At 49.0% G+C, this 27,591-nt stretch overlaps 1 protein-coding gene and 1 long non-coding RNA gene across 19 annotated transcripts in view; one reads left to right on the top strand and one right to left on the bottom strand.

Annotated features, from left to right (window-relative positions):
- KANK1 (KN motif and ankyrin repeat domains 1) overlaps nucleotides 1-27,591 on the bottom strand; it is a 207,907-nt gene that overhangs the window by 27,075 nt on the left and 153,241 nt on the right. For 10 of the 18 annotated variants that reach the window (XM_072839330.1, XM_072839357.1, XM_072839352.1 and 7 more), the window contains one exon: nucleotides 2,551-5,193. In XM_072839330.1, coding sequence (XP_072695431.1) covers nucleotides 2,551-5,193 — 2,643 coding nt within the window. The other 8 variants (XM_072839442.1, XM_072839457.1, XM_072839392.1 and 5 more) reach the window with 8 other exon arrangements.
- On the top strand, nucleotides 17,450-22,450 carry LOC140640306 (uncharacterized). The gene is made up of 3 exons (XR_012036976.1): nucleotides 17,450-17,541; nucleotides 20,073-20,298; nucleotides 21,333-22,450. It is a non-coding gene; the product is annotated as an uncharacterized lncRNA (long non-coding RNA).

Here is a 27,591-nt window from a genome sequence, read left to right as displayed (position 1 = left end):
AATCTCTACTAGATCGAGCTGCTTTAATGTTCGGTCCATATAACCACCACCAAGTAATGAAAGTTTAATGCTCTGGGTGAAGGCCCAAACCTAACTCCTTCTTCATGAGAACTTTAGAATGAATACAGGGGCACCTGGGTGGCTCAGTCGGTGAAATGTTTGCCTTTGGCTCAGGTCATAATCTAGGGTCCTGGGGATCGAGCCCTGCACTGGTGGTGGTGGGGGGAATCCCTGCTTAGCAGGGAGTCTGCTTCTCCCTCTACCCCATCCTCTGCATGTGCTCCCTCTCAAATAAATAAGTAAAACCACTTTTTAAAAAACTTAGAATACAAATGTGAATTGCAGAAATACTTCAAAATCATTCTTGTGTGCTCCGAGAGGAAGCTTCCACCACGACCAAATAAATGCTATTGAAAATATTTATGCAGGTCTCATAGATTCTAGCAGATTAATTAGATGTTCCTTTGCAGCATCAGATCGAAACAGCAATGTCTGGAACGTCAGTGTGCCTGGAAACAGACCACAAGGTACTGCGATGCAGCCAGACAAAACCCGCTCCCTGTTCCTGATGCTCAGGGTGTCAGGCAGATGACGGCAAGGGTACAGCTAAATATTTTTGGTAGGAATGTGAAACAGAAACCCCAGTTTGGGGAGGAGGGAGGAAGCCGGCAGGAAAACGTTCTTCTAGTGGCTGATCCACTGTGCCATCTGTGTCTGAGGATATTTAAGAGTTTTATTTTGACTTCACATCTGACATCATGATTTTTAAAAAGAAGTGGAAACAGACATGTTATTAGTTACTCAGGACTCTGCCTCAGTCCACATGTCATTGTAACCCTATTTATCCTAAAAAATGACCTCTGTGTGTGTGTGTGTGTGTGTGTATTTAAAGATTTTATTTATTCATGAGAGACACAGAGAGAGAGAGAGAGAGAGAGAGAGACTCAGGCAGAGGGAGAAGCAGGTTCCACAACCCCTCTGTATATTTACTGGATTTGATTCTTTAAAAGGCAACCCCCCCCCCCCCACACACACACACATCGGCTCACTCATTTTTTTCATCTACGACAAGCTATCGGCTCTACAGCATGTCTACTAAAAACTAGTAACGATTCAGGTGTGGAAGTAGAAACCTGGGAAGATAGAAGAATAATCAATTTTGGTCTATTTTCACCATTACCTTTTTGACTGTAAATGGAAAGAGGGAATTTAACATTTTTGTTAGGGGTTTGCTAACCAGCCTATAAACTACACCTTTTCACATCAAATTTAATTCGGTATGCACTATACAAATCATGTGAACCACTGACATTCATTTTACCTGAGGCATTTGGTCAGAGCGGAGAGTGTGTTTCTGGTAGCTTCCCAAACCTCAACAATAGTTTGGTTGTCAACAAAAGAAGCCACAGGCAATGCGCTATGAGCACCACCACCAATGACTACGAGGGCCTATCCTGAGCTCCCTGCATGTCAGTGGTGAGCACAATGACAAGGGTGGGTGCCCTTCGAATTCCCATTTTACAAAAGGTATAGAAAAGGGGGGCTTTCCCCTCTCCAGGCCATGCTGGTTTGAGAGAGCTGGAGAGCCAGAAACAGAGCCCTGTCCTAGGATGACATGATGACCACTTAGGGACACATCATGCAAAGGGAAGTCATTTTAACAAGGCCAGTGGGGAAATATTATATGCTGTAAAATCTTTCAGGGTAATTTCTCAATTAGTTTCAGTTTAAAGAAAAGGGTGGGGTGGGGGGTGAGCCCGAATCCCAATGAGTAAAGGAAGAGAGACAAAAATGTTAAGCACCTATCAAAATGAACCGTGGGAAAGGCTCCCTTCTCTGGCTCTGGAGGTCCTCATCAGAGAAGCCTTTCTGGACCACCCCATCTCTCCAGAAGCCCCCACCCTGACCATCACCAGTCACTCTCCCTATAACCAGAGTTCTTTTCTTCATGGCACGTGTTACCTCCTGACACATTTCAGGTCTACTGTTCATTGCCTGTGCCTTCACTGGAATGTGAGCCCCGTGAGGACAGAAGCCTAGGCCTTATGCCTGGAACACGGCAGGAAGACAATCAGTGTTTGCTAAATTAACACATGAATTAATGGAATACCTCCCCCTTCGTCAAAGCCTTAATTAAGAATGTTTTATGCCAGAATTTTTTAGTGATCAAGTACTGGTAACTATGGTAACAAACACGGTGGGACTTTCCCAGGCTGTCCTGTGCAAAACGAGCAAGGACGTAACGAGAAGACATTGCAGCAAGCCAGCAGGCCGGCCAACCCAAGCGTGTGCTTTTCTGCTCCTGGCCACTGTCCTCAGCCAGAGCCCAGCGACACCATCAGACAATGGCAATCAGCAGAGCTGCTTACAGGTTTCGGTCCTTGGTGTTCACTCTACGCACTACCATTCTGAAGCTTCCTCCAGGGTTCCAAAACATGGTTCCAACAGGTAAAAAAAACAAAAACAAACAAAAAACCCTACCTCCTGGAAGTACATTATCCCCACCTCTCCTCATGCCCAGGAGGGGTAAAGCCACCTTTAGCCACCTACCTGTGACTTTACCCAGACTCATCTTGGGGAAGTCCGGGTTCCTCAGTTCCTCCGTACTCGCAGACTTCATGACAGAGTTGATTGAGGACAGGGTGCGAATGAGCTGTGAGTTCAGAGAGCCAATCTGCGAGTGCGGCTCCCCAAAGGCCTCTGCCAGCTCACTGTAGTTCTCCGCCAGCAGCATCTGCTGCTCTGCCAGCAACTTCTGGACGCGCTCAATGTAGTGATCCAAGCCGGTCATCATTCCAGGAGGAGCCTGCAGCTGGGGGCTCTCCATGAACTCGCCAACAGGTTCATCCCCAACACCTACGCTCCTCCTGCTGGCTGCCAACCCCAAGGTCAACTGGGGAGGACCACAAGCTATGGTCCTCATCTTGAGACCAACCAGATAGTTGTCGTTAATATTTATCTGCCCCACGCCCGACTCTTTGGTCTTCACAGCCGATGGCCTGTCAAACCCAGCACTGCCAGAGAGCACTGTTCCAACCCCAACGGACCGCATCTTGGCGGAGGAGTTGACATCCTTAACCCGGCCTTCTCCTATAGCCACCGTCCGCGTCTCCACCATCTGGGTGCTGGTCTGCTTGTCCAAAGTGCTGACGGAAGTGTTGGTGCAAGATTCCACAAGGGTGGCCACCTCAGTGTTGGTGGCCTGGTTCACCTGTCCCAGGACCGTGCTGGTGTGCTGGCTTGCGGTCTGAGGCACTGCCGTGACAGCAGCGTCTACCTGGCTTATAGCCTCCGTGTTCACGCTGCGGGAGGTACACTCCTTGGGGGGACAAACCGTCACGTCAACAGAACAGTCTCCGCAACCAATGGACCGCACTTCTTTGAGATTCAGGTTGGTCTTGAGGAGCGAGAGGTCATTCACAGACTCCTCTGTGTTGCTGCCTGTCTCACAGACGCTGGTTTCCACGCCCACGCTCTTGTCACACATCTCCACGGATCGGCTGGTGCACTGGTCACGGACGTCCACGCGTTCCTTAACGATCCAGCAATTCATGGGCAGCTCGGGCCCAGCGAGCCTACTCTCCCGGCTGGGCTGGCAGGAGACGCCCACGCTGTGTGTCTGCACCGAGGTCCCGACACACGCGTCCACCACGTCCAGGTGATGGCCTGCCATCTGGTCCCTCGTGGGCACCACGGCCTCCACCATCTTGTCGCCAACCAGCGGCTGGGCCATCACGGCCTTGTCCACCTTCTTCCTCGATCCGGCGGCCTGCAGCTCTTGCTTCAGTTTAGTCATCTCGCGGTCATGCGTGGTTTCCTTAAGTTGAACTTCCAGGCGGTAGATCTTTTCCTTCAAGGCTTCGATGGTCTGCTGCTGTAGCTCTATTTCTTTGTCGGCCTCGGTGGTCACTCCCAGCATGGCCTCGGTCACGCTGATGGCACAACTCCTCATCTCGGTGGCCGTCCCCACGGCGGCGTCCCGCCGGGACCCGGCGGCCCTGCGGTACACGACCACGCTGTCCATGGTGTCGTCGGCGCCCACAGCCACGGACCGGCCCTCGGGGGCGGGCTGGCAGCCGCTGTCCTGGATCTTCCGCTCCAGGGCCTGCATGTCGGCCGCCAGCTGCCGGAACTCCCGGATGCTCTGCGCGCTCTGCTCCACGCTCTCCATCTCCTCCTCCTCGTAGTCGATGTACAGTTCGCCGCCGCTGCGCCGGGCCCTGGAGAGCTGTTCCAGCTGGGACGCGTTCCCGGCGCTGTAGGACCGCTTCCTCACACCACAGGCGTCGTTCTGGGCTGTGGCTCTCTGGTTTTTCAGCTGTGAGGCCAACTGTCTTTTCTCCTCTTGCAGGACGGAGATCTTCACCTGGAGCACGGGGATGGTGCGCACCTGCTCCTCGAGTTCCTTCAGGCGTTTCAGGGCCACGGCCATCTGCTCGCGGATGTGCTGCAGGTGCATGGGGCTCACGTTGGTCACGGGGGTGGAGATCCCTGAGCTCAGGGGGCTGTGGCGGATGGAGCTCCCCATGGAGGAGGTGGTGGCAGTAGCTGGGACATAGCCCCCATAATCCCCGTTGCCTTGGTATCCATTCTGAAGTTGGTGCATGGCAGGATTGTGGTTTCCCGAACCCAGAAAGGAAGACAACGAGCTCGTAGAGCCCATGCCTCCAAAACTGGCCAGCCTGGGCCTTCGGAACTCACCCGGCGCCACCTGCATGGTGACTCTCTCCTGTTCCAGTCTTCTCCGCGTCTCCATCAGTGTCTTGGTGACATGAAGGTTGTGCTTTGGGAGCTGTGGGGAGGGTGGTGGCAGCTGTCGACTTTCTGGGATGGTGAGAAAAGTGGGTGAGGTCTCCAGGGGGGCAGGCGGCCTTGGGACTGGAGTCGACGTCACTTGGCTTCTGGCTAGGAGGAAGTGGGGGCACTGCTTGTTGTCATCACTGTTGGAGGATGAGAGGGACTCAGTAGAAGTCCACACACCTTGCTGACCGGTCGTGGCCCGGCTTTCCGGGCATGGCACAGATGGCTTCCGCCTCTTCGGGATGTTCAGTTTTTTGATGGTGTTTCCTTTCTGTATGTCATCCACGTACTTGAGGAAATCCAAGTCTAGTTGATAACCGTAGGGGGTCTCCACAAAATAAGGATCTTTCTGTTCCTTGTCATGATCTCCGTTCAGAACATCCTCTGCTTTTCCTAGGAGAGCGAGAAGAGAAGATTATAATTCATGTGAGACGCTCGATGATTAAAAACTACTCTCTGTGTATGCTGCAGCGTGGCAAGCTAGCATGCTTTAAGAGTTGACGGACTTCTTTCTCTTCTAATCCTGGATCTACACTCTTAACAGCTGGGTGAGTAAGTTAATAAAGCCCTTGGAACTTCAGTTTCTCCCTGAGTAAAAATGGCAATACAAGTATTTACCTCATAAGGTTGTTACAAGAATATAATGAGACAGTGGTTTTTAAAGGGCCAAGCGTGTATGAAGTCCTTACTAAACACTTTCTTTTTGAAAAGAATGCACTGAAAAGACTTGAAAGCAAAGAAGTGAAAAGTCATGATAACGGACCAAATCGGTGCAGATCCAGGAAGCCCGGGATGTAAGTTCTTACAGCATTGCTCTTTTGCAGACTTTCTAAATAGCGAGTGCACCCCTGTACTTGAACACCTCCACAAGAGTATGATTTGCTCTGACGCCCCCCCCCCCACCCTTCCTTGCTGAGAGATCCGGGACACAGGACAGTGAGTGATGAAGTCTAGCAGCATGGGTGCAAGAACACAGTCGGAGGACAGACCTCAACTCTATTTAGTGTCTTCCCCTTTAAAACCACCACCGCCACCAAAACCCTGCCCCAACCAGAGAAAAAGTTTCCTCCTCTTTGACTTCTTTGGGATAAAACATTCGCTATCCCGAGAATACCTCGTTTTGTATTTGTAACACATCCAAGCAGATGCAAGAGAGAATGAAAATAAAAGCAAACCTATATGCCAAACACTGGATCATGTGGCATTCAGTAAATGCTACTTCTGGCTAAACCAAACATTTAGAAGAGGAAACGCAGGAACTTTTCAGGGCACAGACCTTGCTCCTGACCTGAGCTGTGCATTTCAAACTGAAAAGCGAGGCCGTTTTTGTTTGTTTAAATTGCAGGATTAAGTAATGTGTTTCCCTAGAGTCCTAATAACAAGCTCTGCATTTTTTGAGTTATGGAAAGGACCCAAAAGCAAGGAGTGAAAATGCAAGCCATTTGTACCCCTGTTCCTACCCTGGGGGTAAACCTCCCCCCACCCCGACTGCTGTCAAGCAATTTGGGTTGCCTGCCTGCCTGCCTGCTCTTCCCAGTCCAAATACTGCTGAGCATTTACACCTGATGGTGTGAATGCCCGAATGCTCTGAGCAAACCTTTCGCCTCCTATTCACCCTCTTTCCTCTGAAACGTTGGAAAGAAAAATACAAAAAAGACTGCCAGGTAGCAGAGTAAAAAAGGTGGTGTGTTCTTCGTGTCCTGATTTAAAACAATAATAAACTGTTCTTGCCGATCGCGTTTGGCACTTGATTTTATTTCTGAAACGTGGAAAGAGAATTCTATTTGAACGAGGTGCTCAGCCTCAATCACTTTCTAACCTAAGTAAGGGTGAGCTGACCACGAGCAGGCACCCGGACACTTGGGGCTCATGCTAACGCAGCCCGTCTTCCCTTCCTTATTTCTTTCCTTTTTAACTCCACATGGACAACACGTTCACTCAAAATATGCAGCCGGACCTGTTTCCAGGGCTGTCTGAAATTCCACAAGCAAAGAGAAGCTGCCGGCTCGGGTGTCAAGCAAAAAGCAGGCATATCTGGGACGCCTGGGTGGCTCAGTGGTTGAGGGTCTGCCTTGGGCTCAGGGTGTGACCCTCGGGGCCTGGGATCCAGTCGCATATGGATCCCTGCAGGGAGCCTGCTTCTCCCTCTGCCTGTGTCTCAGCCTCTGTCTCTCATGAACAAATAAATAAAATGTTAAAAAAGAAAAGCAGGCAGATTTGACCCACGGAGCCGGCCATTGGCCATTCTAAAATTGAGCCGAGGCTCCTGCAGCCCACAGAGGCGAGGTGGGGGTGAGGGTGAGGGGTGATGATGGGGGCGGGGCCGCTCAGCCCAGAGACCAGGCCGGCGTGCACCCACCCCCTCTGCTCACCTCTGCGCTCCTCTCCCTGCTGGGCCCACAACCCCCTCAGGGGCGCACACCGCCCTCCTCCGGGGCACACGCCCTCCCTCCCCGGGCACACCCCCACCCGGAACGCACACCTCCCACCGAGGGCGCACTCCCCTTCCCGGGCGCACACACTCCTACTCGGTGCAACCCCCCCTCCCGGGCGCACACACCCCTGCTGGGCGGACCCTCCCCTCCTGGGCGCACACCTCCCTGCTGGGCGCACACCCCTCAGGGCGCACCCCCTCCCTCCCGAGCGCAAACACCCCTGCTGGGTGTACCCCCCCTGGGCGCAACCCCCCTCAGGGCGCACATCCCCCCTCCGGGCACACACCTCCCTGCTGGGCGCAACACCCCCAGGGCGCACCCCCTTCCTCCCGGGCGCACTCCCTCCTCCCAGGCGCACAGCTACCTGCTGGGCGCACCCCCCACCCCCGGGCGCACACCTCCCTGCTGGGCGCACTGCCCCCCCCCCCCGGGCGCACCCCCTTCCTCCCGGGCGCCCGTGCGCGCCGCTCCCCGCCGGCCTGACCGCCTCCCGGAGCTCACCTACCCGGCGCCCGCTGCGCGCCGCTCCCCGCCGGCCGCGCACCCCTCCCCGGGCGCCCGCTGCGCTCCCTACCGGCCCGGCGCCGCGGCAGCGGACCCGCCCGCTCCCCGCCCGCTCCCCGCCCGCTGCCCTCCCGCTCCCCGCCCGCTCCCCGCCCGCTCCCCGCCCGCTGCCCGCCCGCTCCCCGCCTCCGGGCCGCCCGCCCCTCACCGGCTGGCTCGCCGCGCGCCGCGGCCCCCGCTCGGGCGCCCTCCGCGGGTCTCCCCGGGTGAAAGGAGGTCGGACGTTCGTGCGCGCTGCGCGGGGCCGCGGGCCGGGCCCTCCCCGGGGAAGTGCCTGCGGCCCCGGGACGCCGCCCGCTGCTCTCCTACGGACAGCGGAAGCCGCGATCCGGGGAAACGGCGCGGCCTCCGTGCGGGTCTTGCAGACGGACGGATAAAGCCGCGACTTGAGGCCTGCGCGCAGAGGCTCGGCGTGGGCGGCACCGGCCCCGGCCCCCCGCGGGGAGAGCGCGCCGGCCGCCTGGGAGCTCCGCAGCGCGGGGGCCACCGAGGCGAGCGCCAGGCGCAGGGCCCCGCAGTCCCGCAGGTCCGCGGCGCGCGCCGTCTGGCCCCTGGCCATGAACCAGTGACGGCCGTTCTCTCCCCAGTGAGCCTGTGCCCCTGATGGAAAGGTCTTGGACCAACCTCACCTGTTCCCAGTACAACAGCAGTCCACGCTCATATATGTAAAAAAAAAGAAAAATCACCTACAGGCCATTGAAAGAAGGAAACATGTCACGTTTCCCCACTTAGTGGCAATATCAATATTTTGGTAAACTCCAAGATTTTTCTGTGTATTTCTTAACATGGTTATCGCACCCATTTTTCAGTAGAAAAGGTTAACTTTTGTTTTTATCTATTTCTCTTCAAAATGCCTTCTTTAAAAACAAGAAACAGATTGTATTTATTTATTCATGAGAGACACAGAGACGCGGGCAAAGAGAGAAGCAGGCTCCCTGCGGGGATCCCAGGACCCCTCATCATGACCTGGGCCAAAGGCAGACACTCAACCACTGAGCCACCCCAGCATTCCTTCAAAATGCTTTTTTTAAGATGTACCGATTGAATGTCAGGATTTAGAACACAACAGAACGCATCACATTTTTTCAGTGGAACTTAACAGGCCGGCCCATCTCTGGTTATTTCTTTAGTTCACAAAAAGGCATATCATGCTGAATTATCCCACAAAATGAACTCTGGACTTGTAAATCTGGAAATCAGGAAAGGTTAGAATTTAACCATGTTAAGCTTGATCATTTCCTAATGCTGCTTACGGCAGACGATCCTAAGGACCTACAACCCAAGTTTTAGCCTCCAGCAACCCGTGTTTCTCGTGGTGTCATTTTTACAATCAACTGTCCAGCGCATGTTGGGCAATTAAAGACATCCAGGGTCATTCTTTACCTCTTACTTTCTAGTGTATCTTCACATACAGGAACACATACATGGCACTTATTAGGGGCCTGAGTGACTTCCCAACTTCTCCCCATATGTATGTCTTGTCTCTCTGTGCTTGCCTAAGTACCTGGAGAGCAACAAATTTAATTTTTTTAACAAATTTAATTTTTAAGATCTCCTTCACTGCTCCCCCTTTCCAACCACACACATCAGTTAATAAGAGGTGGGAAACAGAGGAAATGTTTAAACATGTTTACTGCAGGGACAATGGAACATAAATAAGTTGTGTATAATCAATTTTTAAGAACATCTTAATACTCTGTAGGCAGAAATTGCTCTGCATTAGTATTTAAGACAATTCTCACATGACGCTGCCTCAGTGGTTATCTTTAGGTTGTAGAATCCTAGAAGGTTTTTATATTATTTTTTATATTTTATAAATTTTTGACATGTAGTTATTTGTCTTTTAGAAAAATATTTATAAGAAGTTACTAGAAAACAAGAGAAAATGTATTGAAATAAACTCCAAGACAATTCGTTTAGGAGGGGGATGAACAGGACAGCCATGGCAGATAGCCAGACGTTTCTCAGTACGTGTTATCTCATCTTTGAAACTAATACGACCCCTGGTCTAGTTGGGCATATATAAAGACTACATTTCCCTGGTCTCTTTTACTGTTAGTATGACCCATATGCAGAAACCTCATAAAACAACCCCCTGGAACCTCCCTTAGAAAAGACAGGAATAGTTAGTTCTTAGGCCTCCTTTCTTCCTTGTTACTTCATTCATCTTGCTGCCTGGAATGCAGATGTGATGACTGGAACATTTGCTGCTTTACTGGACCATAAGTTCATACACAGAGATGGCAGAACAATGTGCTAGAAAAAATCTGGGTCTCTAAGAGCTTTGATGATCAGAGCTATTATACTATCTCTGGAAAGCCACCTCTATAGTTCTCTGTCAAAGAGATATAAACTTCTCTTTCGTTAAGCTATTTTATGTGGTGGATCTCTGTTCCTTGGAGCTACTCTGAATTCTAATGGATATAGCAATCTCTCCCCTGTGTCTCCCCTCCTGCACAAAAAATTAAGACCAGATCTTGAAAAGAAGAAAAATGTTAAACGATGAACTGGGGAGATGTTACAATAAAACATTTTATTAGAGAAATTTTTATTAGTTCAAGAATAATCAGGAAAGAATAAAAACAGCAGTTTTAAAAAAATCTCTAAATGGGTTATAAAGAGATTTTTAACTGCCTGAAACCTTTTTTTTGGTGGCGGGGGGACTAACAAGGTTATGCCTGTTTATATATAGCCAAAAATCACTAGCTGTGTCTGCAAATGGAATCCTGAAAGTAACAGCTTCCAACCAAATATCCTGGAATCAGAGGGCCGTCCCCTGGGGTTTACAAGAATTTTCTAAATGTCTGGAAATCCAGTGGTGGAGACTGCTCCTGGCACCACCTCTGCCTTCATTATATAGTATTTATTAAAAGCTTAATTGGGTGCAGAAAATGGCCCTATTCAGTGGAAAGAGTAGGAGGAAGGATTATAAGAAATAAAAGGAGGTATAGTCTAGCTGGAATATAAATGCCAAACATCCTAAACACTAATTGAGATCAGCTACAAAGGCATATTATCAACAAGAACAATATGATCGTATGTGAATAATTAATCAAAACAGAATGGAGTTAACCAAGAGCTGACTTTTTAAGATAAGGCAAGCAATGACACAGTAAAAGGAAAGAGGGGGTGGACGGCCAAGAGCCAGGGCAGAGAGGGCTGGTACAGCTTGGGAACATATGAGTTCAGAAGAGAGGGGGATGGCTGGGTATGAGAGAGGCCACCAGACTCAGGTCCCAGACTGGGGCATCATGTCCACTTAGAGTTCCCCTTAGGTGAATACCCAGCCCCATGCTAGAGGTTAAAAAGGCATCGATGAAGACTGGCTTGACAGTGTGTGCGGATTAGATCAAGGTAGGCAAAGAGATTAAATTCAAGGGGACCAATTAGAATGTTATAATCCTCAATTGTGAAATGAGGATGAACCAAATAAAAAATTTCTTCATTCAACTTTTAATTAATATTCATGAAGAAAAACAATCTTAGTAATAATATCCATCCATCCATCCATCCATCCATCCATCCATCCAATCCATCTATTGTCACTTACTATTTATCAGGCACTGTTCACACAGTGTGAACAAGAGTTGAGGTTCCCAAAAAAAAAAAAAAAAAAAAAAAAAAAAAAGAGTTGAGGTTCCCACTTTCACAAGGCTCACAGTCTAGTGGGGAGTGGGGTATATAGGAATAAAGCCCCAATAAAGTACAAAGTAGAAATGAAGCAAAGAGGTAGAATCACCAGCATTTCTATTGTTGCGTCAAGATAAGTAGATGGGTCACTCCACGTGGGTCCATGGCTTCCTGGGTTGACATCATCTTTGAGCTGACATACTTCCTAAACACAAATGTTCCCTGAGTCCCTCTCTTCCCTCTCTCATGACGCACTTTGTACGGTCTGCAATTTGGAGTAACCAAACACCAAATGAGACACTAACTAGAGACAATGTCCCAAGTCCAGACCGAAATTAGAGACAACGTCCCAAGTCCAGACCAAATTCCCCTGTGTTCAGAGAGAAGCTGAAATCAACAAACTGATGGTAATTCTACTTTTTAGATATTTACCACCTATAAAACTTAGCACTCCGTGAGAGAGGCCCAATTTATGGCCTCAAGAAAAATTTAAAATCTCCTTGTAGTTTTATCTGCATTAGTAAGGTGTAATGGAGATATGGAGATCTCAAAAATAACCTTTTTGAGAGAGAGAGAAGGAGAGAATCTCAAGCAGGCTCCATGCTCAGTCCCATGTGGGACTCGATCTTGTGCCCCTGAGATCACAACCTGAGCTGAAATCGAGTCAGCTGCTCAACCGACTGAGCCACCCAGGTTCCCAACTTCATCTCTGCTTTTAAGCAAGCTGTATGCCCAATGTGGGGTTGAACTCAAGACCCTGAGATCAAGAGTCACACGCTCTACTGACCCAGCAAGCCAGACGCCCCAAAAATAATTTCTTTTAGATGAACAAAAAGTATTATATGATCTTACTTTCCAAACAATATTTGGTTTGAGCAGACAAAAAATATATTGATCGGGAGGTGGGAGATTAGACTAGATGTAGTAAACTAGTCACAGTATTAACCTAGTAGTGGTGGTTCTCAAACGGGGTGGCGGGGGGTGGTGATTTTTGCCTCCCTATGGGCCATATGGTAATGTCTGGACACATTTTTTTTTCTGGACACATTTTTGGTTATCACCACTGGAAGGGTGGTGCTACTGGCATATCGTGAGTGGAGGCCAGGGCTGCTGCTGAACATCGTACAGGGCACAGGACAGTCCCACCCTCCTCGACAAAGGATGATCCAGTCCAGGATGTCAGTAGTGTTGAGGTGGAGATGGCCTATGCTAAGGACACTGAGCAGAGTAAAAACTTCCCACAGGGCGACTGAGAATGTGGGCCATAGAAGTCACAGTCTTGAAGACCCCCACTTCTCAGTGGGACCGTAACATCATGTTCCAGTGACAGGGTGAAAAATGCCACTTGTAAGAAAACACAGAAATCCTTTTCTACACATTCTACCACTGTGAGCCATTCTTTCTCCCCCCCACCTTTTTTAAAAGATTTTATTTATTTGAGAGAGAGAGAGAGAGCAAGCATGAGCTGGGGGAGCAAAAGAGGGAGGAGCAGACTCCCCACTGAGCCGGGAGCCCAATGAGAGGCTTGATCCCAGGACCTCAGGATCATGACCTGAACCAAAAGCAGACGCTCAACCTCCTGAGCCACCCAGGTGCCCCTGAGCTATTCTTTAACATGAGCAAATATTAAAGGTTTCTGATCGAATATGTACTGGTAGATTTTTAAACGGACAAGCCTTTTGCTATTATTACTTTATCTATTAGGATACAATGACTTCTCTGTTCTGGTTTCCCTGTTGCACACTCTAGGCCCAACTACTGACTGACTGACTGTACCATGAAAAATACTTACACCCATGTGCCCCAACTTCCACACTTGGTGTGTTTGTCTTCACCAGATACTCTGCTGAAAACCGAAGAACTCTGCTAATTCCCATAACCTGCGCTGTCTCCACTCCCACGAAGCACTGAGGCTTTGCCCCGAGAGCTGAGTCAGTCCCTGAGAAGCACATAATTATCATGGATTCCCATATTTAAAAGCAGCTGAGTTGCAAGCATCCTGTTGTGGGAAGCAGTCAGAAAGGTTCCGCATTAGCTAGGGCTGAGAGGCGGGAAAGAAAACCAGCAGGATGAACGAGGGAGGAGGGAAGAGGGGAGAGAAAGAGAGAGAAGTGCTCACAAAGTTAATTACTCAAAGTACAATAGCAACTGAGTTATTATTAGCAAATCCACTTTTCTGGGCTCGCACCAGTGGCAATGAGGAAACAGTAAAGTGCACTAGATCCTTCTGGACAGGTTTCACAGGAAAGTTCTCCTGATGACATTGTCAGCACTAAGACTTTCGGCCCCAAGGACCTTCCCTGTTACCAAGTCTCCAAGCAACACCATGTGGTGGAGAACGCACAAGAAAAAGGAGCACCATGTGAGTGTCCCTCATTCTGCTTTTTTTTTTTTTTAAGATTTTATTTATTTACTCATGAGGGACACACAGAGAGAGGCAGAGACACAGGCAGAGGGAGAAGCAGGCTCCCTGCAGGGAGCCCAATGTGGGACTTGATCCAGGGACCCCTGGATCATACCCTGAGCCAAAGGCAGACGTTCAACCGCTCAACCGCTGAGCCACCCAGGCATCCCCCTAATTCTGCTTTATTTTATTTTTTTTTAAAAATTTATTTATTCATTCATGTGACACAGAGAGAGAGAGAGAGAGAGAGAGAGAGAGAGAGGCAGAGACACAGGCAGAGGGAGAAGCAGGCTCCATGCAGGGAGCCTGATGTGGGACCCGATCCTGTGTCTCCAGGATCAGGCCCTGGGCTGAAGGCGGGCTAAACCGCTGAGCCACCCAGGCTGCCCCTAATTCTGCTTTAAAATAACAAAAGACAGATGAGATTTCCTCCTGTTCTTTCACTTACCAAAGAGTTACTTTTGAACCTGTTCTTTGTCCCTCCCAGTTAACAAACCCATCCATCCGTTCATGCACGTCAGGAGCACCTACCAGGTGTCAGAGCCTGTTCTGTCAAGCCTGGATTCCTGTTCCCACGAACGTACCTGATGTCACCTGGACGTCCCCAGGTTGCAGCAATTTTACCCAGCTACCCACGTGCTTCGTGCATGGAAAGCGACGAGAGGAAAGAGAGCAAAGGTGCAAGCCAGAAGGGCGTGGGAAATGCCAGGCCAACTGAGCGGTCACACGCAGCCTAAGTACGATTTTATGGGCTTGGCCTGTTCACGCGGCTGGGCTGTACTGTGGTCTTGTTTCTTATCTCTGTAACTCTTTTTAACTTCTTTTGGATTCTCCCTCTAAATGTTTACGTTTCCTCTCACGGCTGATCCCATCTCTGCTTTTTTAACCTTTGCCCACAGACATTAACCCACACCCCATCCCCGCATCTTCTGCTGTCTGCCATTATCACCCCCTCTCCATGATGGCTCCATGATCCCACACCCCATAAAGGGCCTGCTGATCTAGGGAAGGTGCAATGAGTAGGACGCAAGAAGGATTTGGTCCTCTCACTCAGTAAATATTTATTAAGTACCTACCGTGTGTGCCAAATCCTGCTGGGAGCTACTAAGCCACTCAGACCTAGAGCTTGTCTGGGAGAACCTGCAAAGTGCAGGGGGAGACACCCGGGGGCTGTAGAAATGAAGGGCCAGTGGTGAGGAGCACCATGAAAGTCAAGTACAAGGGAGCACGCTGGACAGAGCTGTGGGGGCTGTGGGGGCCAGAGGTGGGGGGCTCCGGGGTGCTCTGCTGTATTTGAGGAGTGCACTGGGCACCGTGTAGGGTGTGAGCTTGCACGGGAGAAGAGGACAGGAGAAGCTCTAGCTAAAGAAACTTTCACATGACAAACCTGCCAGTTTTAGACACTGAAAGGAGGGCTCAGCCCCAAGAGAGGCAGAGAGGGGGTTGCGCCCCAGCCATGCAGAGCCGGGGGAGTCAGGTTTTTGGCTCCGAAGTGCACTGGGAAGGTATTGAAAGGTTCCAAGCAAGGGAACAAAATGACCAGATTTGCATTTTCTTTCTTTTTCTTTTTCTTTCTTTCTTTCTTTCTTTCTTTCTTTCTTTCTTTCTTTCTTTCTTTCTTTCTTTTTTTTTTTAAGATTTTATTTCTTTATTTGAGAGAGAGAACAAGAGAGACAGAGTGAGCATGAACTTGGGGATGGGCAAAGGGAGAGGGAGAAACAGACTCCTTGCTGAGCAGGGAGCCCGATGTGGCGCTCGATTCCAGGACTCTGAAATCAGGACCTGAGCCAAAGGCAGATGCTTAACTGACTGAACCCCCCAGGTGCTCCCCAGATTTGCATTATAAGAAGACTGCTCTGGCTAGATGCTGGGGTATGGATTAAAATTCCCTTTAGCATTCTCTAGTAGGTTTCCACGGATTGCTCCAAGCCCCCATGAATTTTTCTCCCAGCATCACAAATTCCTTTGCATGGAGTGAGTTTCAAAAACAATTCGATAAGTGCTAGCCATAGTGTTAAAACCACCAGAACTTAGAATTTGCATTTTGGGACGACCTGTGGCCTACTGAGAAGACTTGACAACCCTCAGCTGCTCTGGGCTGGGCTGGAGACCAGGACGGGCTCTCGGGACTCGTGCTCTGGGGCTCTATCCATGACCTCATTACACTGTTAAAAAAGAAAATATTTTTCTTTAAACCAGTGGATGACTCACCACAGAGAAAAATGATAGGATTTCCTTTACTGAAGGTCATTAAAACATGATAAATCTAATCTGGGAGGGACACGTGTGGCATGGACGAGGGTCTGAGTTGGTGCTCTGAGATGCAGGGTACAAATGGGCTCGGTGCTTCAAACTCTAGGATGGGAACTGTAGGGACCGAACATGTTTGTGAAGCAAAAACACTGCCCCTGACAGCCAGCAAGCATCTCTGCACAAGACGGAAAGACAGGCAGCACGTTACTGCCACCCCTAGCGCTCCCTCCCACCCCATCCCATACTTGACCCACACCTGCCCAGGGACTGATTCAGCTAAGGGCAGAGGCTAAAGATAGAGGGTAGAGTCTGGAAGAACCTAAGCAGTACACGCTAAAAATCCAAGACTTCCACTCCCTAAACTGGTCTCTGAGCAGCTCAATTTCAAGCCAGGTTGTCCCTAGCATCACCTGTCATAGTCTGCCTCTATGACAAGGATCTCGCTGCAGGTGGCTGCCATGGCATGAGGCACACACAACAGCGAGAACTCAGAGAACACACACTTGCCCATTAGTTATTCTCAAACATCAGCACACGTCAGTCAGATCAGCTATTTAAAGACAGTGTCAGGACACCGGGCTGGCTCAGTTGGTGAAGTGTCCGACTCTTGATTTTGGCTCAGGTAATGATCTCACGGTTGAGATCAAGCCCCACATGGGCTCCACGCGGTGATTGAAGACTGCTCAAGATTTCTCCCTCTCCCCTATCGCCACTTGCTCTTGTGCTTTCTCTTAAAAAAAAAAAAAATACAGTGTCCATCTGGCTCAGAAACTTTCGGGTTCTCACTGTCCCAATCCGGGAAAATTTCGGCATCAAAATGTTATGATTAATGATACAGCAGATTACAACCTGGCGAATAAAACAGGGACCTCTGAGCCCATGATGTTATAATAAATAAATACACTAGATGCCAACTACTGAATAAAGGAATTATGAAAACAGAAAATCATCACATAACAACCGTTATAATAGTGCCTGGTTTGGGGGGTATTTGAGTGGCTTAGGGGTGGAGCATCTGCCTGCAGCTCTGGGTGTGATCCTGGAATTTCAGGATCAAGTCCCACGTCGGGCTCCCCACAGGGAGCCTGCTTCTCCCTCCACCTATATCTCTGCCTCTCTCTCTGTGTCTCTCATGAATAAATAAATAAAATCTTTAAAACAAACAAACAAACAAAAAAAAACCAGTGGCTGATTTGGGAAGGAATCATCATCACTGGATCCTAAAGCCGATGACCAGAGACTTTCTCCCGACGACCCGGGTACTGCTGTGGCATCACAATACCTTCCCATAAAGTACTGATCAATCACAAAGGGAAACATGGGGGCTCTGTGGTGCAGGAAGCTGACAGACAACCAGGTGGACCAGGTGGTCAAGGCTAACATCACGTGCCCCTCACAGCAAGCTCTGAGAAGAGCACAGCATCGTTTCTGTGGTGTTCCTACCTAGAAGGAATGGTGAGTCTGGAAATCTTGATGGATCCTACCTGAAAGGCATCCTGTAGAATAGAAGGGCTCTCCTTAAAACCAACAAGGTCAAAGCTCCTGGGAGGCTCAGTCCGCTAAGCATCTGACTCATGGTTTCAGCTCAGGTCATGATCTCAGGTCATGAGATCGAGCCTGGTGTTGGGCTCTGAGCTCAGTGGCGAATCTGCTTGAAATTCTCTCTCTCTCCCTCTCCCTCTGCCTGCCCAACCCCCACCCCAGCTCACTCTCTTGCACACTGTCTCTAAAATAAATAAGTAAATCTTAAAAAAAAAAACAACCCAACTATCAACGTCATGCAAGAAAGGGAAGGTCAAGATCTGTTCTCTAAAGAGATATGGGCCAGGCAGGCCTCCACACACACGGAACGAAATGAAGCAAATGTCCTGAAATTTTAACCACTGGGGGATCTGAATCTGGGTGAAGGAGGTATGAGAATTTCTTTACATTTTTGTTAAGTTTGAAATTATTTCTTAATAAATTGTATCCATATACATATAGGTAGAGAGAATGAGAGATAGAGGTGATGGTAAGCTTCCTTCGCTTGCGCCATCAATGTCTTTAGGGGAGGAGAGCAGGGAGCCACTCCCCAGGAGCACTGCCAACCCTCTGGGTTGCTCCTAAATGCAAATAATAAGGCAGCCTGGTTGTTTTTTTTGTTTGTTTGTTTTGTTTTTTTTTTATCAGGGCCTGGTGCCCCTGCTCTTCTGAATTACATACACTTCGAGGAATTTGACATTTGTTTGAGGTATCCCTGGAAACGGGAAGACCTTCTTCATTATTAATGTTGTAGATGGATATGCCAGGAGCCCCATCAGAGAGAATAAAGTCTACACGCTCCTTTCTGTGGTGCTGGAAGTCTTCGACAATTTGGCCCCAATCTGGCAGCTTCCATTTCCCTTCCCACCCAGAACCTCAGCCTACGGAACGACTTTCTAGCCTATCCACCTTCACTCATTCTATTCCTTCCACCTGCACTGCCCTTCCTGTCTGTCGGAATTAGCTGCATGCCACTGTCCTGGCCCAACCCAAACAGCCCATCCTTCGTCAAAAGCTTCACTTATCCCCAGCCTGCTCTGTCCTGCGAAGAACTGGTCACACTCTTCCCTCGGGTCTCAAACACTTTCCCTGCATATCCTGATCAGCAGGCACATGTAGGTCCTTTCCCCACCGGACGGATGACGTCTGGGGCATAAGGGAGGGTGCGGGAACGAAATAGAATTCCTTTTTCCATCCCTGAGTGCTTGGCACATGGTACACTCAGTATGTGTTGAAATGAAAAACTCTGCATCAAGGCATCTACAGATTAGTAAGGGATGGCGGAGAAAGAGACGTCATGATGAAGAACAGCCATTCTGGGGCTGGGCTGCCTGGGTTTGAATTTTGGGTCTGCCACTTTCCAGCTGCTGTTGGCAAGTCAGATCCTATTTCAGCTGCATAATTGTGAAAATAACAGACCTGCTTCACAGCGTTGTTGTGGACTGCTTCGATGGATGCCTGCAGTCTGTTATTATTACTTACTATGACTGGATCACCCTCTGTTGTTTGGTGAGGTGGCCCAGATGATCCAGAATGCCTTCCCGCTATCCTGATGCTTCTCTCCTACTCCATGAAGCTAGGGATTGAGGTGTTTAGAAAATGAGTCTGCTGAAACTTTGAGGTCTACACTGGACTGTGCTTCTGGGAGTGAATGGGGGAGATGCTGACCAGGCCCCACAATGGGGTCATGCTTGTGTGCAGGGTGCATGGAGCACAGAGAGCAGGTGTTGGGTAGGGGCAGACGAAGGCCTGGCCCAGCATGAGCCATGCAGAAAGGAGGTAAGATAAAACAAAAGCAGAAGTAGAGGAACATCCCTAACCTTTAAGAACCAATTATGGCCAAATTAAAGCATTCTCTTCTCATAATAAGGAGACACAAATCCACATTAATTTTTCTGGCGCAAAACCGCTGAGCCACCCAGGCTGCCCGTTCTAATTTTTCTTAACAATCTCATGCTCTCACCTCTACTAAAGTCCTAAGAGGAAAGCACTCTTTAACATACTGTGCAGACGTGGCCTTTGGAACCACAGAGCAGGGGCACCTGAGAGGCTCAGTAGTTGAGCAACTGCCTTCGGCTCAGGTTATGATCTCGGGGTCCTGGGATCGAGTTCCGCATCAGGCTCCCCACAGGAAGCCTGCTTCTCCCTCTGCCTATGTCTCTGCCTCTCTCTCTGTGTCTCTCATGAATAAATAAATAAAATCTTAAAAAGAAAAAATAAAAGAACCATAGAGCACATCCCCATGGCAGTCTAGGTTGGCTTGCCTGAATTGGGGAAGGTGTAATTTTCATAAAGCAAGGAACAGGAGCTATAAATATTTCCCAGGTCACAGACAAGCCACAGGCAGCAGGGACCTGAAACAGCACAGGGCAGTGACGAGGTCTGCATGTGTAAAATCAGAGGCTTGGTGGGATGCTGTAACTCCTGGAAGTTTCTCTGACTACACTTCCCATGGAATGTCGCAGGTCTGCGCACTACGTGATGCACCGGAGAAAGCAGGGCATTGCACCAGGTGTCAGACCAGATGCGCACAGGCAGACACTGGTGGTCTCATTCTCTGCGCATTTCACTCTGTAGCATCCTTCCAGATGCATCACCACAACCGGCCCAGCCTAACCACCCCCAGACGCAGCTTCCTTTTGCCGTCGTTGGCTCAGGGCATGCCGGAAGAGTCCAGAAGCCGGGCTGCAGGTGAGCAGCTGGAGGGAAGCAAGTGGAAAGGGAGTGGAAGGGCTATGTCTTCATCAAAGGCACTCTGTGTTCAGGAGGCACATGACACACAGGGGCCTTGAGGCTGACACAACAGCCCTCTTCTCCAGCGCCAACTCTCAGACACAGCCACTCTCTGTCCCAAATCTGTCTGGAAGTAGCTACGGGCACTTCGGGACCTGCCTTTTACCGCCCCCCCCCCCCCGCCCTCCCCAGGCAGTGCTTTCTCATGTTCACTCTCTCATCTGAAGAGACACTGCCGAAATACAGCCTGAATCTGTCCTGCATGCACAGAAGAAGAGAGCTAGCCTGGGGCCTACAGGCTGTTTTCCAAACTTTCTTCAAAAATAACAGGTTGCTCTAAGTGTAAATAGGAAATGTGGCAGTTCCAAGGAGAAGTCTGTGGAAAGCAGAGGAGAGGCACAAGCTGGGACAGTGAGGCAGAAAGGGCTTTTCTAACAAAGCAGCACAGGAAGGTTTTTTTGGGGGGTGGGGTAGGGTGGGATGGGAGAGAACTGAAGTAATTGTATGAATCACAGCCTGTATTTTGTTTTATGGTGTTTATATAAGCACAAGAAGTCAGCTTTAAGGCACACAGAACAGTTCCCCATGAGAAAAACAGAGCTGAAAACAAATGACCAAAAATGGATTTAGCCACACACACACACACACACACACACACACACACACACAAGGGGGACATTCTGGAATTTAAAGAAACCATAAACACAAACCTTAGCATATACGTACAACATTTCACTCGCGTGACAACGACATCTCTATGTTGAAGCCAGAGCTCGAGCTGCAATGATCAGTGGACCAAAAAGTCAAGTGCTGAGTTATCCTCTCCAGCTTGTAATCAAAGCAAACACTTCATAACACACAGAGCTTGAGCTCATACTGCACCAGCACCCCCGCTCCCCAAACTTCTCGCTCGCCTTTTTTTTTTTTTTTTTTTTGCTTCTTTTGGCCTTGCTTACTCACCTCCCCAGAAACAAAGTCACTGTGATTTTCAGCCAGCAGGAAGCCAAGTCTCCAGCATACTTCCCTCATCATTAAACGGACTACACACAGCAGCAGGCAGAGAGCCCAGGAGCTGCCGCAGAGAATTTATTTATACCCATTTGGAATTTCCTGACCAACTAACAGCCTCCTGGCTGCGGGGTCTAATTCCAGCACTCCAGGCGTCAGAGAGACAGCAAAACCTACCAACCAACAGAATCGCCAGCAAGGACCTTAACAGCAACAAATAAAGAGGTGAAGACAGATCTCTCCCAGACCCCTTCCGATTTTTCCAGCACCCTATCCTCATTTTCTTTAGACACTTGAAATGCTGACCTACAAATACCGTTGCAAACCTGCTAATTCTAGGAAGGACTGAGGAAAGCGACAAATGCTTTCTGCTTTCTCCCCTAACTTTATTCCCTCCCCCAAAGCCTCCAGGGTTGAGAAAGGCTCCCTGTTATAATCCGAGCAACAGCTCAGCAGCCTGTCTGCTTCGGGTCGTGATTCAGTCCTACACTGAGCCCAGACTGGGTGAGAGGCGAGGGGTTCCTCTGCTTGCTCTAGTCTTCTTTAATGCAACGTGTGATTTGAAGGCTAAAAACACTTCTGGTTGTAAACCACAGACCCGAGCTTTTATTTATTTATTTCAAATTCTCTGACACATTTTTGTCCAAATTCGATCACATGACTTTCAAGGACGCAGACTCAGGCCCCAAACAAGTGCATTCTGTTTTAGGATGACATCTTTCAGCAGCATGTGGTTTATATGTTTTAAAACATTAAGAATGATATGTTGCTCCAATGGTTTAAATACATCATCTGAAAAAGAAAGGAAGGAAGGAAAAAGAAACAGAAACAGTACTTTAAAACATACTGTCTACTTGGCCTAAGAACACTGGATAAAAGCGACTTTAGAGGAACAAGATTTACTGAGCTCTGTCTATGGGGCAAACAAGCAAAACCCGTTCTAAACAATAAAACAGAGATTAACAAAGATTAGGGAAGACTCTAAATCGCCTGCTTTGTGAAATTCAAAAAGGGTACAGCTACGTGTGTGGAGAGAGGCAAAATTTTATAAGAATCCGCTGAATTAATCTTGTTTGACTGGTTCATTTTAGTGGCTGTACACACGCACCTCAGTCCATTTACCTTCTGATTCCATTCTCCTGGTCCAGGTCTGGTGGACGGATGGTTATCTTTAGGACACACATTGTCCTGTGTGAAGCTACAAAGACTAAACTTTTTTTTTTTTTTAAAGATTTAATCTATTCATGAGAGACACACAGAGAGAGGCAGAGACATAGGCAGAGGGAGAAGCAGGCTCCCTGCAGGGAGCCCGATGTGGAACTCTATCCCAGGACCCCGGGATCACGCTCTGAGTCGAAGGTAGATGCTCAACCACTGAGCCACCCGGGTGCCCCCAAATTTACTTATTTTAAAAAGCATATAGTTTGATGAGTTTTAGTAAATGTATAGTTGTGGCATCCATCCCCACAAACCAGTTTTAGAAAAAGCCCATCATCCTAAAAATCCCCTAATGCTTGTTTTATCATTTGCTTTTCACCAAGAAAGTAAGTTTTTTCCTCTGTACTTATAAGAAAACTCTGGTATTACTCAGTCATGTGATTATATTCCAAACTAGGGATTATTATCCAAAGACTTGTTCTTAAGAACTAAATGGAAGAATGCATCTGAACGTAGTTATTTCTCAATCCTGCAAAAGAGATTACTGTTGAACTTTTATTTCATAAACATTGTGTTCTGGTAAGGACACAGCTTATTCTAGAAAAAGAAAAAAAAGGAATATAGATTCTTCCCCAAACAGCTGAAGGTAATTGTTTTGTATGTGTGCTTCCATTATTAAGGAGAGGTCTAGCAGAGAAAGTCATAGTATACAAATGACTATCTAGCCCTTTACGAAGGATGACAAAAGTCCAGAAGGAAGAAAAATTGAAGATAGGTGCTCTTTCTGCCTGGAAAGCACCAATCACACAGCCTCTCATGGTAGGGAGAAAGACACACCTGCCTGCCTTTGCTCTCTTAATTTACACACAAAAGCAGCATCCAAATGAGAGGTGGGAGGACTGGGTGGGTCCAACTGGGTGCAAAGTATCCGGGAAGGGTGACTCCCAGTGAGAGGGGGGAAATGGGCCAGAGGAAGCCTCCTGGGTCACCTGGCTGGCCGAGTCATCTCCTGGGGGGCGGCTGCAGAGCTCTGAGGCTGCAGGAAGCATACCTGAGCCTGCAGCTCTGGCTCCTGCTTAACAGGATGACTGCAGCAAGACTTGTCTCGGGACGCCTGGGTGGCTCAGCAGTTGAGCACCTGCCTTAGGCCCAGGGCGTTATCCTGGAGTCCTAGGATCAAGTCCCACACCAGGCTCCCCTCAGGGAGCCTGCTTCTCTCTCTGCCTGTGTCTCTGCCTCTCTCTGTCTCATGAATAAATAAATAAAACCTTAAAAAAAAAAAAAAAGACTTGTCCTCTTGGAGGTCCTGACCCCTTGTCTAGAAAGAAAACGGACATGCATGGGATCCCTAGGTGGCGCAGCGGTTTGGCGCCTGCCTTCGGCCTAGGGCACGATCCTGGAGACCCGGGATCGAATCCCACATCGGGCTCCCAGTGCATGGAGCCTGCTTCTCCCTCTGCCTGTGTCTCTGCCTCTCTCTCTCGCTCTCTGTGACTATCATAAAAAAAAAACAAAAAAAAAAACAAAAAAACAAAAAAAAACAAAGAAAACGGACATGCAGTGAGGTAGTGAGGGTGACAGTGAGTTACATTATGGACACCTTAAAATGTACATTTCCCGACCTGGCCTCAATGTACCTTCCTCTCCTAGTGTGGTCCTCTTCTCTGGGTTAGTGAGTGCTAGCACCCCTCCACCCCCCAACAGGGCACCCTGTAGCTGGGCTCTGAGGCTCGGGGCCACCGTTCGCCCCCATCTATCCCGATCACTCCCAGCATGCATGCAGTTCTTCTGGCCCACGCTGTGCTGGGAGCTTCAGACCAATGTGAACTCATCTCCCCATCCTGAGCTAAGTGTGATTACTGGCATTTTACTGAGGATGCTTCTGTGGCCACTGCTGCGTGAAGGCTACCTGGCACTGAAGGGCTGCATCCGAGGTATGCTCTCCCCCCCTTCACCCTTGGAGGGCAGAGAAAAGTGGGGGTGGGGTGGGGGGGAGGAGAATGAATGTGTTTTTGCTTGGATTGTTCCTTCTTTTTCTACTGCATTTCCCCTGATCTTCTCAGACAAAATCCTCCTCCTCTGCACAGACCAGCTAAGTATCAGCTCTGTCCGAAGTTGTCTCTTAGCCTTCCAGCCACCTCTTCCATCCAGGCTCTCAGAACAGCTCCTTCATCTCTCTGTTCCAATTGGTACCCACATCTCACATCCGGACTAACTTAGAGGAGCTTTGTCCTCTTCATCTCAACGAGCACTGTGTGTCCCCCCTCCCCTGCACCTCCCTGCACTGCAGGTGCCCCGGGCCTGGCAGTCAATTCAATTCCTCCCAGAGGAGCCAAACTCTGCGTGTTACTCTTTTCCTTTTAAAGAGATGTACAGGGATGCCTGGGTGGCTCAGTGGTTGAGCATCTGCCTTTGGCTCTGGTGGTGATCCCAGGGTCCTGGGTTCGAGTCCTACATCAGGCTCCCCGCAGGGAGCCTGCTTCTCCCTCTGCCTGTGTCTCTGCCTCTCTCTACGTTTGTGTCTCTCATGAATAAATACATCCTTTTTTTTTTTAAAGACACAGATTGAAATCAGGATGTTCTCACTCCCAGGGAAGGCCTGGGTTATGTTTGCAATATTTTAGCCTCCCACCCTCACTCCCTGGATCTGTAAAGAATCCAAATACTTCATTGTGCTACTTCCCTCCTGGGCCCTCAGGCTGGTGATGGGTGTGACACCAAAGCTGGTGTCTAAGGGAACCCCAGGGAGGGACAGCAGTGTGGGCAGGGCTCCCATCCACATCCCCAGTGGCTCCTTCTCCACCCAACCTCCACCACAGCCCAAAGGGCTGACAGGGCTCCAAGGGGATTACAGGACAGGTCCAGCAAGGGCTTCTAGCTCTTTCTTGTCCCGGTAAGTGTGTACAGTGTTGGGTTTCAGAAGAGGACTCCTCCTTTACACGCCTGGATTGGAAGGATCTGCTTTTTCTAAAATGTAAGGGGAGATTTTCCAAGCAGAGGCCACAGTCAATGAGAGGAGGGTGTGCCCAGCAGGGGTGTGAGGTTCTGGCCAGGGGCGTGAAATGATGATGAGGACATTGTGGGTGACTGGCATATCAGAAAAATCGCCAGGAAGAAATCCTCTGCCTTCGTTATACCTTACTCAACAAGGCGCATTTCCTTGAGCACATTTAAGTCTTAACACCAGAGTCACACCGAATCTCTACACGTCAGCCTTTCTTTACAGCCTGGGGTGCCCCAGGATTATTACTTTCATCAAATTTGGACAAGAGACCACCTCAATATATTTTCACCTGCGTCTTGAAATCGGCATTTAAAAAGCCTGGGACAAAATGGATTGAGGCATGAAATAAGGGGATTAAAACTTCAAATTAGATGACCACAAAGACTATAAATGCTGCAAACAATAAAGGTCTATTTAATATTTATTTGTTTACGGATAATAATTATAATTTATTAATTATAATTTATTTAATAATTATTTACTTAATGAAATAACCGTTTATTTCCTCCCATCTAAGAGGGCACCTAGATCTGTTAAGAGACCTTCCCAGGAGAACTGTGGGAAAGAACGCAGCCAGACCAACCGGCCATACTCCCAACCTTTGAGGCCACCAACTTGGTTTCTCATCCACAGTTCCAACAGCCCGCCAAACCTGACCAGGTAACCAGCCTGGGGCAAAAAGAACTTAGTAGAGCTCCAGCTGCTCCCTCGGGCTTGGTCACTAATGAGAAAGTGGTCATGGGAGCTAGAAAGAACCTTCCAAATGGCCTGTGACAATCATCTTCCCTAGACAACCACATTATGCCTGGTCACCTCTCCCCGGGACCCAAGGCACTTAACAGACAATGACATCTGAAGCCTGCCTCAGAGCATGTGATGGAGAGAAAGCAAATGTGAAGGTGAGGTAAGAGGAGGAAGCCTGGCAGTGAGCGTGTGCCACGGTATGAAAGCCACCTGTTCATCCAGGGGAATAGGCAGGTGTACAGGCTGGGAGAAAGACGCATGGGGAGCAACAACATGAGATGGGCAAATGGCAGGGCTCAGTTCAATGGCTTAGATTCTCAGGCAGGCCCTGTGCCCCTGCCCGGCTCTGGATCGGAGGCCGAGCTTCATGCCATCACAAAGTAGGCGTGCTGCAAATACGTGCTGGCTAAATGTGGAGGCTGCTGACTCTACGCTGAGTACCGAGCAAGCCACAGTGGGCACACCAAGGGGCAGATGATGTGACTCTTGCCTCCTGAGACCTCAAACGCTTACAGATTGGTGAGGTGCGTGACTGTACCTCTGCATTAAAATACACAGCTCTCCAGGAAGAAAGAAGAGGAAGGGGTGAAGTCCCCTTGGGAGTACCTGAGAACTCGTGTTGGGACAGGTGAGAGAGGAAGCAGATCTTGAAGGATAAGAAGGGCTTACAGTAGCAGGTATGGGAAAGACATCCAGGCCGAGAGAGCAGTGCTTGGAGCAAGCCCCTCGGAAGGGAGCAGGATAGGTGGGCTGGGAACCAGCAGTGGGGTTGGTGCAGAAGGCCCCATTTGCTCCAGGACTCTCTGCCCCGAGCTGGTCTCCTGCTGCCTGGAGCCCTGGAGGGCTGGGGAGGCCCACCGTGATTTTTGCAGGCACCAGGGCTGAAGAAACAGAAATAGATCATGAGTTCTGTCCAAATAAGGCCAAAAACAAAAGTCCAGAGTTAAGAGGAGCGAACAGAGATTAAAGTTTGTGAAAGCCAAAAATGTTTGGAGAGACAAAAAAAACAAAACAAAACAAAAAAAAAACCCAGAAGAATACAAAGTTCAATGGTCCTTAATCTTGCCAGCCATCCTTAACCAAAGTCATAATGAAGTGACAGTTAGGAAAAGACAGACCAACTTTCATAGGACCTTGGGGTTGGTCCCTGTCACAAAGAAAAGGGAAACAGTTGCCCTTCTGCTAAATACATTTTTTTAAAGATTTTATTTATTTATTCATGACAGACACACAGAGAGGCAGAGACACAAACAGAGGGAGAAGCAGGCTCCCTGTGGGGAGCCTGATGTGAGACTTGATCCTAGAACCCCGGGATTATGCCCTGAGCCAAAGACAGA

Source organism: Canis lupus, chromosome 1 (genome assembly GCF_048164855.1).
Source record: "Canis lupus baileyi chromosome 1, mCanLup2.hap1, whole genome shotgun sequence".
Taxonomy (NCBI): domain Eukaryota; kingdom Metazoa; phylum Chordata; class Mammalia; order Carnivora; family Canidae; genus Canis; species Canis lupus.
The sequence above is the reverse complement of the archived record's forward strand: the minus strand, read 5'-3'. Positions and strand labels throughout refer to the sequence as shown.